We start from the raw sequence: 20,752 nt of genomic DNA, 5'->3' as shown, positions 1-20,752 counted from the left end.
ATGGTTCATGCTTAAGAACAGATGATGGTGTTCTGAGTGCAGCATACTCTGTGTGCACAGTTGCAGAGGTGATTGAAGCTTCTTGTCTCAAAGGAATTCGTTCAGCTCAAGTAGCAGAATTGGTTGCTTTGATTCGTGCATGTGAATTGGGAAAAGAGCAAAAAATAACTGTAGTGACTGATAGTCAGTATGGTTATGGTCTAGTCCATGACTATGGCCAGCTTTGGTCTCAAAGAGGTTATTTGACTTCTGCGGGATCACCAATCAGAAACGCACAATTGATCAAAAGGTTGATCGAAGGAATTCAGCTACCAGAAAAGATTGCTGTTGTAAAATGCACAGCACATAAAAAGGGAGACGATTTCATACAAAAGGAAATTCATATGCTGATGAAGTTGCAAAATTTTGTGCGAAAAATAATATTTCAATTAATCGGGAAAAAAATAATGAACATGTTTTGAACTCACTTATGCTAACATCTGTAGTTGAGACTTGGCATGGAGTAAAACAGATGCAAGATGAGGCAGAGTATGAAGAGAAAAACATATGGTTAAAAGCAGGTTGCAGACAGAGAGAAGAAGATGAAGTTTGGGTTTACAAAGATGACAGAGTAGTAATGCCAGACAGCATGATTTCTGACATGGCACGCATGTATCATGGTTCAGGACATATTGGCAGAGACTCAATGATTAGATTATTTAGACAAACATGGTAGAATCCAAAATTCAGAGTAATTGCAGAATCCCTTTGTCAGAGATGTCTTATCTGTCAACAGATCAATCCAAACAGAAAAACTTTTGTGAGCATGGGAACCATAGGACGGGAGGGTGGTCCTTTTACCAGATTACAGCTTGATTTCATTGACATGCCACCTCATAACAAACTTAGATATGTCTTGGTGATAGTTTGTTTGTTTTCAAGATGGGTGGAAGCTTTTCCAACACGCCGCAATGACTCAATTACTGTGGCAAAATTGCTTTTGAGAGAAATTATACCAAGGTATGGATTTCCTGTAACGGTCGAGACAGATCGTGGTACACATTTTGAAAACAGATTGTTACAATTGGTTTGTGAAGCTTTGGATATAAAGCAAAAATTACACTGTGCTTACAGACCAGAAGCATCAGGTGTTGTTGAGCCAGTGAATGGCACAATAAAATACAGAATAGCTAAGATGTGTTTAGCAACAGGAATGAAGTGGACAGACGCACTTCCACTTGTTTTGATGTCTCTGAGAAGCATTCCACATAGGAAAACAGGTTTGAGCCCTCATGAAATTTTAATGGGCAGAGTCATGAGGCAAGCATTTGTTCCAGCTGATAAACTGTTGACCAGTAATGATAGCATCATAATGGATTACTGTAAAAATCTATCTGATTTGGTGACTTCTGTGTTCCATCAGGTGGGAACTGAAGTAATCACAAAGGAGAAGGAACAAGCTCATGATCTGTTACCTGGAGACTGGGTGAGGACAAAAGTTCACCGAAGAAGAAACTACCTAGTACCAAGGTGGCAGAAAGCAAGACAGGTGATACTTGTCACAACAAATGCAGTAAAGTGTAGAGGATTGAAGAGATGGATTCATGCTAGTCATACCATACGAGTCCCAACTCTTGAAAATCCTGAAGAAGGTGATACAACAGCTGATTCAGATTCTGAAGAAGAATCTGAAAGAAATCCAGATCCTGAAGATCGACAAGAAGGTTGATATCTGGAAAATTCAATTGCGAATGAGGCATTGAATGAAGAAAATGAGGAAATTGTGATACAAGACTCTGAAAATGATGAAGATCTGCTAGAACAAGAAGCAGAAAAGGAGTCTGAGCAAGAAGTAACTCAAGATCAGGAGAGTATTGAAAAGCAGATTGGAAGCTCTGGAAGAAGGAACGAAGATTCTGAAACTGGTGGATTGGAAGTAATTGAAGAACAAGAAGAAGACGAAATTCCAAGTACCAGCTATAAGGATGATGTTCCTAACAGAGTGAAACTGCCGAGTAAAGAAGTACCTAAATCTAGAGCTGATATCACAGATAGCAAAACAGATGAAAGTAATGAAGAATCAAGAGTGAAAAGATCAAGGAAAAGAGCTTGGAGAGCAGAGTGTAATCAAACTGAACCGAGACAGAAGCTATTAAGAAAAGGAGATAATTGGCCAAATGAAAATGGGGGCCTAAAATTCTAATTAGTGAATAGAGCAGAAGATCAGGTTAATGAGGTCTCAAGTCAAAGGGGAGGAGACTCAGATAAGAAAAATCAAGCAGGAAAGAAAATTGAAGTGATAAGCAGTAGAGCAAAAAGAGTAGTAAAACCGAATCAAAAATATAAGTCTCCTGAATGGACTTATATAATCATCCCACCAGTAGTTGAGGTGGATAGCAGTAGAATAGTTTTAGATGTTACCAGTGATGATGACAATGATTGATTTTGTTCTGACACAAGGTTGAAGAAATTGTGTTAGGTGACACAAGGTCGAAGAAATTGTGTTAGCTGGAAAAATATACTGATGTAAGACATAAGGTCGAAGAAAAGCTGTTAGAGATTAAGATACTTTGTTAAAAAAAAGTAAAAAAGAGGGGTGTATATTTGTAATTTTTTTTTTTTTAAGGCTCTTGTTTGTAAGTAAAGATGCCTTCTTCTACTAATAGTAATTCGAGATGTTCTATTCTTAGAAGATGTTGCAAAATGTCTTCAATATGTGTGATTTTGTTAATTTTGGTTTGGTTAATTTTAGCTGTCATTTTTCCTTTTCGTTTAGATAAAGAGGTGTATAAAACTAATATGACCAGTAAAGCTGTGGTTAATCGTGATAATCATGGCAAGACTAATAAAATCATTGAACATAAACCAGAAATACACCAAGATAGATCTGTAGGAGATTTATCTAGAAATACCTTCTCAAGACTTTTATCTGAATATGTTAAGGTAATGGATGTAAAAGATTGCTACATTTGTGTAAAATTACCTACTTCTGTGTCTGAAGGTATCACATATAATATGTTTCCTCTTACTTATGGCATTACTTGTAGTGTAATAACTAGTTTGTTTTATCACACAGGTCGTTTAGAGTATTATTACTCAAACTTTGATGACATTTTTGCAAATGTAAAAGTTGATAACAGTCTGAATAAACTGAAACATGCTAAACAGATGAGGTAATTTGTCCTAGTAACTAATGAACTTACTTATGAATATGCTTTTAGAAATAATTTAACATGTAAATTGAGAACTGAAGAAAAATTATTTTTGAATATGGTTGAAGAGAGAAGGTCAATTTATAAACGAAATGAAATGCTGAAACAAACCAAATCTAAGTTTTGGCAAATTGAAGATGAAAAGCTTTATGGTATAAATGAGAATGTTGCGATTCATATAGATAAACCTGTTAGTGGAAAACTCTGTATAAGAAGAGATAATACTCAGTTTGACAATTATTTTGTAGGTGCTAGTCAATGTGAAGATACTTATCGTCTCTTAGGGGGATGGGGATTTAAAGGAGGTAAAGATCCAATTTTCCCTGGGATTTATTTTGTTTGTGGGAACAAAGCTTATTTTAGTCTCCCAGACCACTGGTATGGGACCTGCTATGTTGGTTTAGTTTTTCCAAAAATGTTTCATGTAGATAGAAATGTAAAAGGTTCATTTGAATTCAGTAATCATCTGAGTAGATTCAGAAGAGAAAGCTTTTCGGAAATAATGGGTGACATATTTGGTGCACTAATTCCTATGGTAGGAATAACCCTGAATGCAAACAAAATTAGAAAAATGTCTACAATTGTGGATAGATTGTCTACTGATACTGCAAGTGGATTTCAATTAGTAAACACAGAGCTCATTGCTATGAGATCTATGGTAATGCAGAACCGTCTTGCACTAGACATTCTGCTTGCAAAAGAAGGAGGAGTCTGTGGAATTTTACATGTCCAGCATTGCTGCACATACATTCCAGACAAGAGTCAGAATATAGAAATGTATATCAAGAATATAACAGAATTACATACTGAGATAGAACCTTTGGAAGATGAAGGTTTTTCAGAACGTTTGAGCAAAAGATTTGCAGCAATTGGAAAATGGTTTCAAGAGATTGGTAGTTCAATTTTAGGCAAAATACTTTATCCTTTAATAGTCATAATCATAGTGATACTTTTGTTAAAAATTAGTTGCATGTTACACAAGAGAAAGAAACCTATAAGGGAAAAGAAAATAATTTACAAACTCAGAAAAGAAAAAGAAAACAAAATTGAATTAGAAGAGTTTCGTAGAACTCAATATGAGAGTAGCAGACAAACAGCTGAATCAAGAGTTTAGAAGTACTAATACTAAGAAAGTCCAAAACATGTTCAAGGGTTGAAAAATTTTATCTTAAAATTTTGGGTGTAGTTTGGTGATTTTGAAATCACCAGATGAGGGAGTTGATGGAGCAAGGTGATGAGCAATATTTTGTTCAAACTTGCAAAGTTAAACTTCCATAACCAATGTAATTGAACTAACAAGCATGGGATGAAATTATTAATCAACTTAGTTTTAAAATGCATTTTACAGAAAACACGCGGGATTAACAAATGTGCTCTATGTTGCAAATGCGAAGAAAATAATAAACTAACTTTGTCTATTGTCTTTGTCAGTATTAAATGCGGCTGATTAATTAATGGCATGTGCTTATTTGTGTGCTTATGTTATGTCTTTTCTGTGATTTATGCAAAAAAGAGTTCCTGTAGTTCCTAAGGAAATGGTAGATATAAATTCTGCTTTGTGTGCTTCAGCTAGGTAATATAAATTAACGGGTTTTTATTTAGCAAAGGGGGTGGGTAACAGAATGGGTCTCAATTCTTTAATTAATTGATGTCTTGTTTTTGTTTTAATAATAGTTTCCGAGAGAGGCCTAAGGCTTGCAGAGAAATGGCTGTGGTCGTGAAAGCTTGTCCAGAGTGGAGCCTTGCGTTTGCGCAGACGTGGAAACCTTTACCACATTGACATTTTAAACAGAAAATACAGTCTATTAACTGTGCTGAACGTGCTGTTGGAGAGACAGGCTTAAGGACAGGAAGCCAAGCGACATTGCCAAGATTAGAAAGTAATGTTCTGAACTCGGAGAAAGTAACACTTTTGAGGAAGCCAAATGACGTGAATGCAAAGGACAATAGGGCTTATGTAAAAGCCTGAGCTTGGTAAAGAAACGGTGATGATCTAATGTGGACTGACATAAGGCAGCCAATGGAAAGTCCGGATTTTTAAGAAAAGTATACAATTGTAGAAAGTTTAGCTAGTTAGAAAGGTATAAAACCTGACCTCATGGGCAGGAGGGCGTTCTTCACGCTTTCCGATTCCAGATTGACGTGTCATGCTGTTGGACTTTGGCGCACGTAAGGATAGCAGACTTTAACTGATTTTTCCTTTCTAGGTGAAGAGAGAATTAGACAGGGAAATAGGGTTTAGGGAATGGAAACTGTTATTTGCTAATAACTCATGATGCTGAACTTGCTTCTTAATGTCAGTTCATTAATTTAACTCCATAATAAAAATGCCATCAGTTATTCAATCGCCATTAGTGGCTTGATTATATATGATAAATGTTTAAACCATGGTGAGAACAGTTAAACTGCAGTTGTATATAATAGTGTAAATAGTATGAGTGTAGTTTTATTAATCAGGCCACATGATTCAGACGCTCAAAATTGTCTCATTGGTGTTATGGGCCTTATTTGTGTATCATGTTTAATGGTGAGTATTGAGGTGATAAGTAGCGTTATTGGGACAGTTTTTCAATAGGAGCGCTGGATCAATGCTCATCAGAAAGTCTATAGAAAGATGTATGGGTAACTGTTTTTCCTGATATAGTAGTGAATGTCATCCGGCATCCAGGCACGTATTTTTATTCATAGGTATGCATGTTTTGGTATTTATTTTTCTGTGTTGGGGTTATTGTTTTGGAGGGAGTTCATTTTATATTTGTTATTTTTCTGATTATAAAGAAGGAGATGTGTCTGAACCCAGAATCCCTGCACTGTGCCACCATGGTAACAGTGACGGTAACAGTGACAGGCTATAGAATGTGAGTGGAATGTATGTTTGAAAGGTACTCCAATAAATCCAGTGAACTTACATGAATGTTGTATTCTCCGTGGACATTGCAACTTAGCTATTTAAAAAAAAAGACAGATGGCCTGCTATCGACTCTCTCGTCTACAGAAAGTGAAAACATTTCTTCTATAAAGCAACTTCACAACTTTTTAGCCCTCATACTCTCATGTATATTGATGCTGGTAACGCCCTGCTTGAATGCCTTCCAGACTCCCCACTGGCACCCCGTAAGGGCATCCTACAAGCCGCGCATGTCTAATCCAGGGCTGGAAGAAATATGATAACATTACTCCCATCCTGGTGGAACTCCACTAGCTCCTCTTGCCTGCACAATCTTTAACGCCAGTTGTATCACTTACAAAGCCCTCATAACCAGCAACCCCGCTTGACTTTCAAACAAGCTCACCACCTCTTGTGGCTTTCTGCGCACCTGCAGCCAGGCCATCATCAAACTGAAGACTAAGAAGCATGAAAAAGACAAAACAAGGAGGCAGATTTTTTTCCATCTATGCACCCAAGGTCTGGAACAACATCCCTGTATTTATAAGGATCATCCCAACGCTGCTCCAATTTAGGAAAGAGTTGAAGACACACCTCTCAAAAAAACAATACATCACAATGTAGTGACAATCCAATAAACAGCAACCCCTCATATCAATCACTTGTTGATTGTATGCTTGCCTTAGACCCTTTACAGCGCTCCATGGCCTTTTCTAATAGTTTGTGCTAATGACATATCACCTACATACATAGATACTTACATAAAAACGCAGCTGGTGCATTACAATGGCCAAATGACATAACCAGATAATGGCCACACAGTATGTTAACGGCCTCCTTCCAGTCACTCCCTTCGTTATGCTCCTTTCAGGTCTAAAAAGTAATTGCCTTTGTTATCTTCACCTGATTTAATAGTACAAAATGTAAAGGTAGGGTATAGCAATGTCTGTAGTTTACACATTATTAATTCTCTATAATCTTTACAAGGTTGCTAGGTTTCATTATGCTTGGAATGAAAAAGCTAGGAACCACTATTGAAGTTGAATGCCTATTCTAGCCTTTTCGTAGGTTTCTTTCTGAGAATCTTTCAGTACTTGAACGTCTTTGATAGTGAGGGGATAGTTTTACCATGAGGGGTGTTGGTCTCGGGTATCAAATCAATGGCCAAATCATAGCTTTTATGAGGGCGCTTGGGGAGTCAGAGGGCTGGTCCGATCCTGACCGAAAACACCTGCAAAAGGTTATATTGTTGAGGTATCTTCTCTGTTTACTTCTTCAAGACTGTAAAACAACCTAATGTCTGTGTCTCGAACAATCTGAGTCGAGAAAAACTGTATATTTGCAAAATTCCAGAGGAAATGAAATAGTAGTGTTCTTCCCATAAATTCTTGGTGCATTAAAGCGAAACCACATTCAGCTTATATGGGTATGCTAACAATACATCAAGGAAGCAGTATTCTCATTCTGTGTTAGCCAGATCCAGATGGTTAAGGTAGAAACAACCTGGCCTACATAACTATCACTTTTCTGTTTTGCCACCCGATTTGTGTCACTGGTGAATCTTTGCCTTTCAAAATAAGGTAGCTGAATCTGTTATGAAAGAATGTGAATTATTACAAAAACATACCAGCTACAAACATATTTATTACCTGTTGGCAAACTCGCATGTAGACCTACCTTTCATTGTGTCGCACCCAAAAAAGTTAAAAGATGCGCTTCTCAGCTCATAACCTGTAAGAAAGGAGAGACCTGACGTATTTTGCACAACCTTCTTTTTACATGACAAGTCCTTAAAAACCAATTAAGATGACAATTGAGCCTTAGCTTCACGTCTTAAATTTCACTGAGTCTTGCGATTCTAATTACAATGACACTTAAACCCAGTTTTACAATTTTGTCACAGAACTTTGTAGGACTGGAAAGCTGATGAAGCGTGACTTAACTTGTTTGCAACAGTATGATATGTGCCTCCAGGATAGTGAAAAATAATTTTTGGGGATATGGATGATTTTGTTTTTTATATATATGGTACACGAAAATCCAACTATAAAGACATATTCAAAAGGAAATAATTGAAATGTTAATTGATAACCAGTAACATGTAATAGTTTAATTGTAATCCGTGCATCTTTAACTTTTATAAATGAATACTGTTAGATGACTAAGGGGAGCCTTTGAAGCACTTTGTAGCATTTTTAGCCCGCATCTCTGAGCCCGTTCTGAGGACTCCAACGCCCAGGGGGAGCCACGGCAGGAGCAATACCAACATCGCACCAACCAACCGGTGCATTAAAGCAGTTAAGCACTTTGGAGCATTTTTAGCCCGCATCTAAGAGCCCATTCTGAGGACTCCAACGCCCAGGGGGAGCCGCGGCAGGAGCCACGTCAACATCGCGCCAACCAGCCGGTGCATAAAAGCAGCCTTGTGCTCCCGCTGCGTGGGAGCCTGTGAAGCACTTTGGAGCATTTTTAGCCCGCATCTCTGAGCCCGTTGTGAGGACTCCAAAGCCCAGAGGGAGCCGCTGCAGGAGCTGCGTCAACATCGCGCCAACCAGCTGGCGCATAAAAGCAGCCTAGGGCTCCCGCTGCACGGGACGTGCCCAGGCAAAGCCAGGACCAAGGGCAGTCCTGTCTGTGCACGTCCGCGACAGGTCGAGGCAGGGCTGGGCCATCCCCTAACATCCGGGCAATAAGGCAATTACGGAGTTGGACCCATGGAGGATTCTTAAGGTACTGTTTGTGACACCTCTGAGTATAAGTTTGAGAGTACAATGAGCAAGCACAAGGCCACAGGCTCTTTGGTAGGTAGTGGGGTCACGGGGACTTCGGATGCCTTTCTGACCACAGCTGAATCCCTGCTGACCCACCAGATTCAGCTCACAGAAAAAAGACTTTCCCTGGACACCTTTGTGGCCCAAAAACGTTCGTCCATGGGCAGTGTAGCAGTGACCAAATCCCCTAATGAATTGGAGCATTCGTGTTTGGCCGTACCTGGTAGTGGCACAAACAGGGAAAGAGACATTCTCAGTACCTCGCCACTTGTGTTAGTATGCCCGTCACAGGAACTCATAGAAGTACAAACTGCCTGTGTAAGCTGTAGTAGGTAAATTGTACAGATGACCGCAAGTAGCCAGGAGGTATTTTCATGTAAGAGGTTTATTGATAACTTGTTACAGGTTCCATAGAAGTCTTTAGAAGGTCTTAAGAAGATCATATAGAAGATATTGTAGAGGTCCCACCAGGAGCTGCATGGTTGCTGCTCAGCCCACTCTCTTCAACTGTCATTCTCCACACACAAGCAGGCACACTCACATTCCATTCTCTTTGTCATCAAGCATTCCAACATTCCACGCAGACATCACATTCATCCTGGCTGAACAACTAAGAAGGAGATGATTCAAGGTATAACATATCCCCTTCCCTTCAACAGCAATGAAACACAATAATTTGCAACATAGCAATTTGAAAATAAAAATGATGATACTTGAAATGTTGCACACAGTTCATATTAGCAAGAAAGAAAGAAATGAATAGGTAGAAGAAAGTGACTAGAATGAGGGGAGGATATAACAGTGCAAACAGTTACAAGATAGCACACATCCCCCTCTCTTGGAGAAAAAAACAACAATTGAAAGCAAAGAATAAGCGTTGCCTATCCATCATTGTATGTGAAAAGATTCTAGTATAGCATAATAAGAGTGAAGGCAGTAAGTAAAAAGGTGCAAGGCAGTAGCGTAACTAAAGGCTGAGATGGTACCCAACACCCAACCATGTTTCTACACACCACACCACAGAGGAAATAGTGCAAGACCGAGAGAGTAAAAGGCAAAACAGAGAAGAAAAATATCTAGACACTCACTCTCAGCACACCTCATTAAATAAATAGGGTGGATAACCCACTGCACAAGGCACAAAAGTATAAGGTCATAACCCATCGCACAGGCACAAAGGCACACAAGCATAGGTACAAAACCCATCGCATAAAGGCACAACGCACAACAGTATAGGGTAAATAACCCATTGCATTAAGGCACAAAGGCGCACAAGTATAGGTACAAAACCCATCGCATAAAAGCACAACGCACAACAGTATAGGGTAAATAACCCATTGCATAAAGGCACACAGGCACAAAAGTACAACTTATAGTTGTATAAAGGCACAAAGGCACAACAATATGGGTGAATGACCCATGGCATAAAGGCACAAAGGCATACAAGTATATGTAAATAACCAATTGCATATTACCAACCAATGGGTGAAAACTACAGAAGCAAGAGAATAAAAACTCGCACTGCTAAATAAACATGCGTAAAGGATGATGCAGGTGTAAAACAGGCACACAAAAAGAACAGTATGGGGTAGAAACAGTGAAAAGGTGTACGCACCACCCTCACTGAAGAATTGAAAGCATGTAAGAAGACCTGCTCCTAAACACAACTACACTAACAAAAAAACAAAGTGCCCTTAAAATGTATAGATCTGCCAGATTAAAAACAAATGAGGATCCCACTAAAGGCACAATACATTAGGAAAACATTCAATACAGCATGAGTAAAGGATAGAGAAAACAGCGCAACATGCTAACCATTGTAACACAATAAACTAAAATAAATAAAGTTGTCACCATAGATCCATTTTCATCGATATTTCTTCGCGATTCCGGTAAGTTAGTCCAGTACAACATGGATCCTTTATGCACTACAAGACTTCGTAAGATGCAATGTCCTTGAAAAACTTTACACTTCTCACGATATCAAATATTGCCGAATTTGAAGAGAAAAAATAAAAATAAAAATAAAAATCTTCCCTGAAGAACGGTAACACTTTCCAACAACTCACTCAGACAGCGGTATAAAGGAAACGTCTGGACATCCAAGATGGTGGCATGTCTTCTCACGCAAATCCGGGTGGCTCTCGGCGCGTCAGCGCAGCGGGGCGTCTTCCAGCAGTGCAGAACGCCGGAGTAAAGCCTTGAAGTAGAAAGGACTATGACGGAGATAGGAATAACAGGTACGTACATGCTATTCTATTTCTCTTTGAAAGATGGCTCGAGCACAATTTAAAACCCCGGTTGATTAACGGCCTCACTGCAATTAGTACAAGCGGCAAAGTTAAAGCGCACACAAAATAAAAATTAAAGTATCTCATACTAATATGCTTAAAATGCCACGTTTGACCCAACAAGCAGAATAAGCAAGCCTGTAGCAAAAGAAGTTGAAATACAGCAGTTTGGTCCAAGAAAAAAAAACAGTTTACTTGAAAAACAAATCCGGACCAAGACATAAACACCAAACTTGCGCATTACAAACTCACATGGCAAAAGAATACGGAGCAGTTTTCCACAGGTTGACCCTTCGACCTCCAGGCAATCTCACACTGTGGCAGTCATTCAAAGTCATAAATAACTTTGAATCTGAAAGTCAAGTATCTTAAAGTGCACGGCTAGAGTTTGTTGAGAAAAAAAAATAACGATCTTTGCCAGTATTCAGCATTCACTGGTCGAGCAATCCAAACAAAATAAAAGAGAATGCTTTACAGTGCATTTCTCGGCTCACTCAAAGCACACTTGGTAAAACATGGCCACAATTCGTGCTCTTCACTAGCGTCAGTAAATGTCAGAGTATCCATTAAAGAGAAAAACATGCTAGTCGTTAACTCATATTGGTTAGCATTGTATTTCTTCTTTTAGATCAAAAATCCAGAATTACAAGGAGTGGGAAGCACCCTGGGTAGGCTGTCCAGATGGTAGAGGACACTGGTGGGACTCTTTAGGGCGTTCTTTTCCTTGTTTTTCCTTTCCATTTTAAAGTCGCTTAGCTTTGTTTCTTAAATAAATAAATAAAGTTCAGTAAAATTGCCAGTTTCCTCACCTTCTGTAGGTTTGTGGCTGAAACACGCAGGGTTTCCTTCAGAGAATCGCCAAAAATGTAGTAGGTAAAATGTACAGATGACCGCAAGTAGCCAGGAGGTGAAGTACCGGGTTATTTAGAACCCAGCGGTGCCAGGGGACTCACCCGAAGACTTCGGATTCTCCTGACTCAGACTACAGAAACACAGAAACTTCTTGGTGACGTCAAAGTTCAGATTTATTGGCTGCAGCCAGTAACAGGTATCCCAGAAGTACAACACGGTGTATGTTCTCAGGAGACTGCTCAACTTTACAAAGCTAGTCATCCCTTTTTATACCAAATATTATGCTTCAGGCAAACATTCCTTATTTACAATTGACCATTCACATGTTTTCATGAAAAAAACGCAGAATCATGATGACAAGCCCATTTTTCAGTTTGTCCAGCCCACAATCAATTTTTAGTCAAATTCAACATTCTTCATCAGACAGGTCGATCGAACCCACCATAAAAACGGGCACATCCCCATCGTAAACGGACCATAAAGAAAAGAGCAGAGACAGGTGTGAGCAAGATAAGACATAGCTGTGCGTAATAAAAGGATTGATGGTGTCTTGTGTCTTGATCAGCAATCTTGATCAGCTACTGGGAAAGGAACTGGCTTAACAAGTTTGGCTTCAGGCAATAGGGTCGCTCGCTCAGGTCATTCTGAAGTCAGCTAAAGTGTACGTGTGCTTGGAGACTCGTTCGGCCACTGTCATCGGCCTATGTGAGAGCAACCACAAAATGGCTGCCGTACACAAAATGGAACCCGAGGGTTCAGAACGGAAACTCTGATTTCACGGTGATCTCGTCACTCGAATATGACGAAAATACCCGTATACCTTACACTCGCCATTTTCGGTCTCATGTTACCAAAATCGTCATGATACAACGATTTTTATGAAACGGGTTCAGGATTTCAGTACCTCAGACCCTCCTTTTGCCCTTACATAGGCAATAACCTAAACCCATGTCAGTCTGAGTCCAGGTCTATACTCATCAGGTCATCAAGATGTTCCTGTAGCATCATCCTATTATTTAGCACGTCTCTTGATACAGGTTTCCTTGCACACGATGTAGCACAGAGGCCACATATAGCAGGAGCACACTGCACGCACAGACAGAACAGGAAAAGAATGGCTAAGATCATCCCAATGACCATCAGAATCTTACATCCCCACGTGGATAACAGTTCCCAGAACCATCCCATCAACGACCAATCTCCTTTATCCACATGTATAGATTCGGAGATTTTATGTAGTTTGGAAATGGCCTGGTACACTGTCGGAGCATTATCTGGAATGAAAACACAGCAACTTGATTGGATCACTTTACATACCCCACCTCAGACTGCAAGTATGACATCTAACGCAACTCTGTTCTGGAGTGTCATAAGACGATCCGACTGGAGCTCAGCAGTCAAGTTACTAAGGGCACCAGCAGTTTCAACTACGGTGGACTCAACCACCCTCGTCAATTGCCATATGTTCCTGCTGTTAACCATAGGTACCCAGAATGACAGAAAACCCTTCAAGAAGTCACTCAATTTTTGTCCAGCAGTATCTTCCTTACTGAAGACACCTCTAACTACCCTTGTCTTGTGGTAATCTGCCGCAGCTGTGTAGGTGGGTGGCAACAGGAACGAGACAAAACATGTGCCCGAGAAATCAGGGGGCAACCATGTGTATGCTCTGTCATAACAGATGAAATAGGTACCCTTAGCTGCTAGGAACGATGGGGAAGTCTGAGACGCAAAAACATACGTCTCAGTGCAGATACTCTTCCCTAACTGAGCTCTTGGATTCTTGCCTTCACCTTGCAGACATAGATGACCCTGATGGGATACAATCGAAATCGGAGAGGATCTTTTTGCTCGCTGGTTCTCGCTCAGACTCGTTCCATATCCAGTCACGTTCCATCCAATATACGCTAGTGTCTCATCTTTCGGGATAGCCTCATAGGAACTAGCTCCCTTTATCATGTCAACTATTCCCTTGACTAGAGCACTATTCTTTGGGTTGTCTTTCACAGAACGTAGGGGTTTGACTTTGCGAGCATAGATGAACATCGTTCGGTATGCCCACACAGAACCATTATAGCTGAATGGCAGGACTAGGTAAGGAATACCTTTATCAGTAGTATGAGAAATAAGACCACACACCCAACAGTTAGTTGTGTTCACTACTAATTGGTGTTGGTGCAGAAGCTGAACGAAGGAGTTATTAATAAACTCTAATCTTCTAACGGACTCATGTTCAGGTAGAGGGTGAAAAGAATGCGAGGAAACAGTAGATGGAGGTATGGGCTGTGTAGTGGGTGCAAACGTCACTCGAAAAGAGAATAAAACATAACCCATTAAGAACACCATTACGCTAAGCAACATGAAAATGCATAATATCAGAAAACGTTTTCTTGTCATCACTGTACACAGTTTGGCTCTAAAATTCATCTCTTTGGCAGGTCTCTCCATCTCGAAAAACTCCATCCTCTAACCTTGCTGCTCGCGGAGGTAGGGTGTTCCGTGCTAAGGAATGCGTCTGTCAGTCCAGGGAACGCCCTAGGACCAACCAGAACTGTCGACCTTGTGCCTTCTGCTTGCATTCCAGAGACTTGACGCCGCGACCCTACAGCTGAACCCGGATGGCGGTTCGAAAAACAAAAATCGGTCCAAACAGTTTCTCGGATGGGAGAGCTGAACTTTTTTTTTTTTTAAAACAGTAAAAATAATTTTTATTTGTCCATGGTTCTTGGTCTCAGATTATAACGGCTTTTTCCAGATAACGTCTGGTCTTGGAATAGGAGTTCAGGCCCGCGAGTTTTCAATCGAACTGACGGTGGCACGGCTTCTTGCAAAAGGTCGTCGCTTTCACGCTCAGAACTTGTCCCAATTAAACGTGCATCGCTGAAAGGCAGAAAACGAGGCACAGTCTCAGTTTCAGAATCAGCAATCCCCTCCTGGACCCACCGGTCGTACGGCAGAGGCACAGGGACCCTCTTGCAGTGTACGCCGTGGATCCAGTTCTTTTTTCCTTGCACTCGTACTGCAGTTCTTGTGGACAAAAGCACCAAGTAGGGGCCGATCCAGCGGGGCTGATCGTTCTTTGTCCACTGGAAGTTCTTGATTAGTATCCACGATCCAGGATCGATTGCATGCCCTGGATCTTCAGAAGTCTGAGGCAGTGTATCATGAACCTGTTGGTGTAAGAAACGCAATTTAGCCGTCAAATCATACAAGTAATCAAGCAGTACAGAATGTTCAATATCGCTGAATTTCGTCTGCCTCGGCACTCCCCATATATTGGCCGGGCGACCAAACACAATCTCATAAGGACTAAGTCCTACTCGGGAATGTACAGTCATCCTAGTTGACTAAAGTGCTAATGGCAAAGCATCAGGCCATTTAAGGCCAGAGCTCGTTTGTATCTTGGCCAGTTTTAGTTGAAGAGTGCCATTATAGCACTCTACTAGTCCAGCTGATTGGGGGTGATTTGCAGCATGAAACTTCTGGCGGATTCCTAGCCCTTCACACACTCTCTTTATCACTTGACCCACAAATTCACTCCCATTATCACTCCAAACCATTCTCGGCAAACCAAACCTAGGGAAGAACTCTTTGAGAAGGGCTTTCGCTGTGGACAAGGCAGTATTATCTTTTAGGGGATATGCTTCTACCCATCTTGAAAAGGCACAAACAACAACGAGTACGTATTTCAAGTTGTTGCACCTCTCCATGTGGATGAAATCTAGTTGCAAAACCTCGAACGGATACGTTGGAGGCGCAAAATGACCAGCTGGAGTTGGAGTTCCCCTACCAGGATTGTATTTCAGACAAACCATACAATTTTTAACCACATTCTCTGCACACTTGGAAATTCCAGCATTTTGCCATACTGGAGCCAACAACTTACAGATACCTTTCACACTGATGTGAGCCATTCCATGCGCCATCGTAACTACTGCAAGCACGTACGCATCGGGTAACAACCATCGCTGATGCTCTGACAACTCAACCCAACAACCATTCGCATCCAATTTACCCGTACTCTCTCTCCACACACTCAATTCTTTCTCTGTAGCTTCATCTTGGATAGACTTCACACTCTCTATCGTATCTTCACACATTCCAACGTCACCAATCCATCTCGCAGGGCCCGCAACATACATTCGACTCATCACATCTCTTGCCGTTTCTTTCGCAACTTCATCAGCAAACGCATTACCGCGACCAACGTCGTCAGTAACATTCTTATGTGCACTGCATTTCACAATCGCAACTTGCAACGGCAAAGTAAGTGACTCAAGAAGCTCATTTACCAACTGACCATGCTGAATCTTAGTTCCATGAGACGTGAGGAACCCACGTTCCTTCCACAATCGTCCAAAACTATGAGCCACACCAAATGCATACTGGCTGTCAGTATATATGGTTACTTTCATTCCTTTTGATAATACACACGCTCTCGTAAGTGCAATCAACTCTGCTGCCTGAGCGGAATTATTTGGGATACGTGCAGCTTCAACAATCGTATGCAAAGTCGTAACAGCATATGCCGCAGTCGTATCACCATTCGGAAGTTTGAAGCACGAACCATCCACCCATAAGTTACCATCACACTTCACAAGAGGAGTGTCCCGAAGATCTACTCTCCCTTTAGTTTCCTCTTCTGTCCTGAGAAAACAATCATGTTGTTCAGAAACATCTGTCTTTGCTACAATCGATAACAACGTAGCTGGATTGAGCGTGTTGCATCTCTTTATGTGCACATGGCTCGCTAAAAGTGTCAGCTCATAACCTGACAATCGAGCACTAGTTAAGTGCTGTGTCTTGGTTCTGTATAGCAAAGTATCCACTGCATGTGGAACCATTACAATCAACGTATTATTCATCACCAAACCAGCAGACTGTCGAATAGAAACAGCTGCTGCCGCTGTAGCTCTCAGACAACTCGGCAACGCTCTAGCTACCGGATCCAAAGTTGACGAGAAATACGCACATGGACGCAGCTTGTCCCCAAAAGGTTGTGTCAACACTGACAACGCACATCCTTCTCTCTCATGGACATACAGTGTAAAGGGCTTACTGTAGTCGGGGGTACCCAACACAAGAGCCGAACACAATGCATCGCGCAATTCCGAAAAACTCTTCTGACACTCTTCGGACCACGGAAGGGGATTTGGTGTATCTTTACCAGTCAATGCCACCAAAGGTTTGGCCAGTAGGGAAAAATTCGGTATCCATTGTCTGCAATATGACGTGATACCCAAGAAGGCACGCACTTCTCTCTGTGTAACTGGCACACTCATTTTTGCAATTGCTTGAATTCGTTCTGGGGTCAATCTTCTTCCCTTCAGCACCATCAGGTAGAAAAATCGTATCAAGTTGTGTTTTCAAAGCCTGACTATAGATTGACGGACTCTCACAATAGCCTTGAGGAGCGCGCTTGAACCGGAAGCTTCGACCTCATAGAGAGAAACCAAAAATATCCCTACTCTCCTCGGCAATTGGGATGCTGAAGAAGGCATTCTTCAAATCAATCACTGAAAACCAAGTGGCGGAAGCTGGAATCATAGTTAGTAAGGCAGTGATATCAGGAACAACAGGAAATTGTGGCACAACGATTTTATTCACCTCTCTAAGATCGATCACAAACCTGTAAACGGGTGGCTGAGAAGGGTCAGTGCGTTTCAAGACAGGTAAAACAGGGCTATTGCAAACATTACCTCTCGTTTCTTCAATTACATCTTTCTCAATCAAATCATAAATGATCGCTAGCAACGCCTTGTCACCTTCATTAGAGATCTTGTATTGGGGAATGCGCAGCATTTTAACATTCGCTTTCAACGTCACAACATATGGCGGTATTTCCAAAAGACCCACGTCATTAGACCAGTAGCCCACAGAATATCAGGAAGAGATGATAATTCTGCCGGAAGTTTATCCTTCGACAAATACATCGGGGAAACCACTTTCTTACCCAATGTGAGTTGTACTCCCGAAGGAGAACAATACAATGTCGCATACAATCTTTTCAACAGATCCAATCCTAACAAGTTCTCACCACAACCGGTCGTCAGAATAAGGGGTGCTTCGAATTCACAAGGTCCAACAGAAAGAGACATAGGACTAGAAATCGGGTTCCTAACCGGGGCGCCAGAAAAACCTACTGAAACATTCGTCTCGCCAGACAAAGGTGCGCCAGGGAGTTTAGAGTGCATAATAGAACTCTTCGTAGCACCAGTATCCAACAGAAAAGGCTCTGACACACCTGATGTAATCACTTCAACATAAGGTCCACTCTGATCTACTGGAACTGAAACAACTCCCTCTCTTTGTCTATGGCTGTCCTAGCAATCATCACCTTCAATATTCTCACCTTCTGCATAGTAGTCATCAGCATAGTACTGAGTCGTCCTTCCAGACGCGTTATTCGGCTGATCAAAACTATTCATTGAATTTTGAGGAGGAAATGGACTTGCGTTCTGGGAGAATCCTCCACGCCCTCTACCTCTAAGAGCTTGTGGAACACCCCGACCCCTTGCGCTAGAAACACCATTCATGCGCTGTAACAACACAGGGCAGCTACTTTTAAAATGACACTCTTCTTTGCAGTATGCACACTGATTAGGGCCTACAGGAAAACGTGGTTGAGAAGACTCAAACCGTTGCGAGTTTCTCTGAAATTGCTGAGGTTGCTGATAGTCACGCTGATTACTACGGGGTGGGTACGCTTGCTGTAATAGAACCTTCATTTTTAACTCTTTAGTTTTCTTGTATGCTCTGTCCTTCTCATCCTTATCCCTATTTTCGTAGTATTGTGCAGTAGCCAATATCTGTGCTGAAGAGGAAACGGCCCAAGAACTCTCTGAATCTTTCAATTTCTTACACAACTCGGGAAGCAAATTGTGCACAAACTTGTCAACGAACAACCGTTGACCGCCTTCTGTACTCATGTCTTGACCACTGTGGTCGATAAACGTCTCTTCAAACCTAGTGAAGAAATCAGACACAGTTTCCTCTTTCTTCTGCTTACACGCAGACAATTTGTCCCAGTTTACTCGCATAGCAGGCATTAAAGTCTTCATGTAAGTAACGATCCTACCAGGAAGTTCTGCAACTAAAGGCTCAGGTTTAGCACCGCCTACTTGTCTGTCATTTGCCGCACTAATATTAGCCCATGTGTCCCCTAACTCCTACGCATGATTCGTGTGACGAATCACACCCCACAAAAGGCTGTGGGACCACATTTCCAAACAACATGTCTATATCAGCTAAATTCATAACACATGAGTCTGCAGTCTGTGATAATTCCTTATAATAACCTGCAGGATTTTTACGGGGGTCAGGTAAGGTCTGTTTAAGAGCCAAGACTTCAGCTCGCTTCCATGGAACATGTACCCAAACACGCTGAAAATGAGGCTGAACAGGTGGATTAGCGGCTAGATCCCCCTCTTTCCAAACCGTGGGAACTTCTCTCATTGGATATTGTCGCGCCTTTCTCCTAACAGAGGGATCAGGTTCAAACAACGATCGAGAAATAGCCTCATTCCTAAATGACAACAATGTCGCAACTGCTCTCTCAACATCGGAACCCACAATCGTGCCTTTTGCAAACTCGAATCGTACACGACACAACTCAGGCGGATTGGGTTCCAAATCACGATCCTCCAATTCTTCAAAAAGAAAAACACACATTTTATCAAAAACATATCTCTGTTTCGGTGCTTCCCATTGGTGGAAGACATCCATAACAGACTTTAACTCATATCTTGTAGGGTCGGTAACCCATCTATGCGCCAAGTGATCCAATACTCCCTTCTCTCTAGAATCAGGCAGTTGGCTATGCAACTGTTTATGCTCTGAAGCGGGTGTCGTGTTTAATGACCCAAAGAAAGGAGACAAAAGACTAGTAACAGTGTCCGTCATTCTCTGTCGGACAGAAGGAGAAGTTGACAGAACAGGAGATAAAGCGGATTGAGAGGAAGCTAATGTAGGAGCAGTAGCAGAGGGGGCAGCAAAAACAGGTGGAAAAGTCATAGGGATTAAGGATGGAACAGGTAGCAAAGTCGGCAGCCCTTGAGAAGGCTGCACCAGAGGAGTAGGAGCCAGCTGAAAAGGAGCTGGCGGCTGTGCAATAGTAAGAGGCAAAGCAACCAGGGGTTGCGCAACTAAAGGTTGTGGAGGTGCTGTAGCACTCTGCGCATAAGGGGGTGGCGAATTCAACAAATGTGACATTAAAGGATCTTTCTCAAGTTCCTTCGTTGCATCTTGTTGAAGAGGTGGCAAAACTGGATAGCACTTATCAATCGCCAGCTTATTTTGCCTGTGCAACTGTTCACTCGCTTGTTCTTCTTCATCATCCTTATACTGCATAGCAGCTTGCATTATCGAGATACCGTTTTCTCTTTTATTTCTTTTCGCTAATTTAATTTCTTTCTGTTTGGCTTCCTTTCGCCATAGGCGGAAAGAGTCAAACATCGCCGGCCGGGCTTTCTTCTTAAAAAGTCTAACCTCTAGGTTATCTAAAACGTCCATGTCAAAGCTACCATATTGGGGCCATTGTAGGACACCGTCCTTCTTTGTGTAACGAATCCATACTTCGTTATATGCGATGGGGCCCACGCCATGCTTTACATAGAGCTCATAGGTTGGAGTTCCAATTGGAGGAACCGGACACGAGTCCTCCAATCGGGAATCCCTATTATAACCACAACAAAACAAATTTCCAAGTCTGCTAAGACCAGGCATCTTCGCTCACTAGCCTAGCTTCAAACTTCAAGGGAA

The 20,752-nt window shown here is 41.5% G+C and overlaps 1 protein-coding gene across 8 annotated transcripts in view; it reads right to left on the bottom strand.

Moving 5' to 3' along the window:
- Nucleotides 1-20,752, bottom strand: part of LOC144761592 (monocarboxylate transporter 10-like) — a 1,000,737-nt gene that overhangs the window by 468,660 nt on the left and 511,325 nt on the right. For 7 of the 8 annotated variants that reach the window (XM_078646885.1, XM_078646883.1, XM_078646887.1 and 4 more), the window contains one exon: nucleotides 7,756-7,809. The exons of the other annotated variant lie outside the window; for it this stretch is intronic. In XM_078646885.1, the coding sequence (XP_078503011.1) occupies nucleotides 7,756-7,809 (54 nt within the window). The remainder of the gene's footprint in view (nucleotides 1-7,755; nucleotides 7,810-20,752) is intronic. 8 annotated transcript variants of the gene reach the window in all.

Source organism: Lissotriton helveticus, chromosome 6 (genome assembly GCF_964261635.1).
Source record: "Lissotriton helveticus chromosome 6, aLisHel1.1, whole genome shotgun sequence".
Taxonomy (NCBI): domain Eukaryota; kingdom Metazoa; phylum Chordata; class Amphibia; order Caudata; family Salamandridae; genus Lissotriton; species Lissotriton helveticus.
Note: the sequence above shows the minus strand (reverse complement) of the source record. Positions and strands in the feature narration are given on the sequence as shown.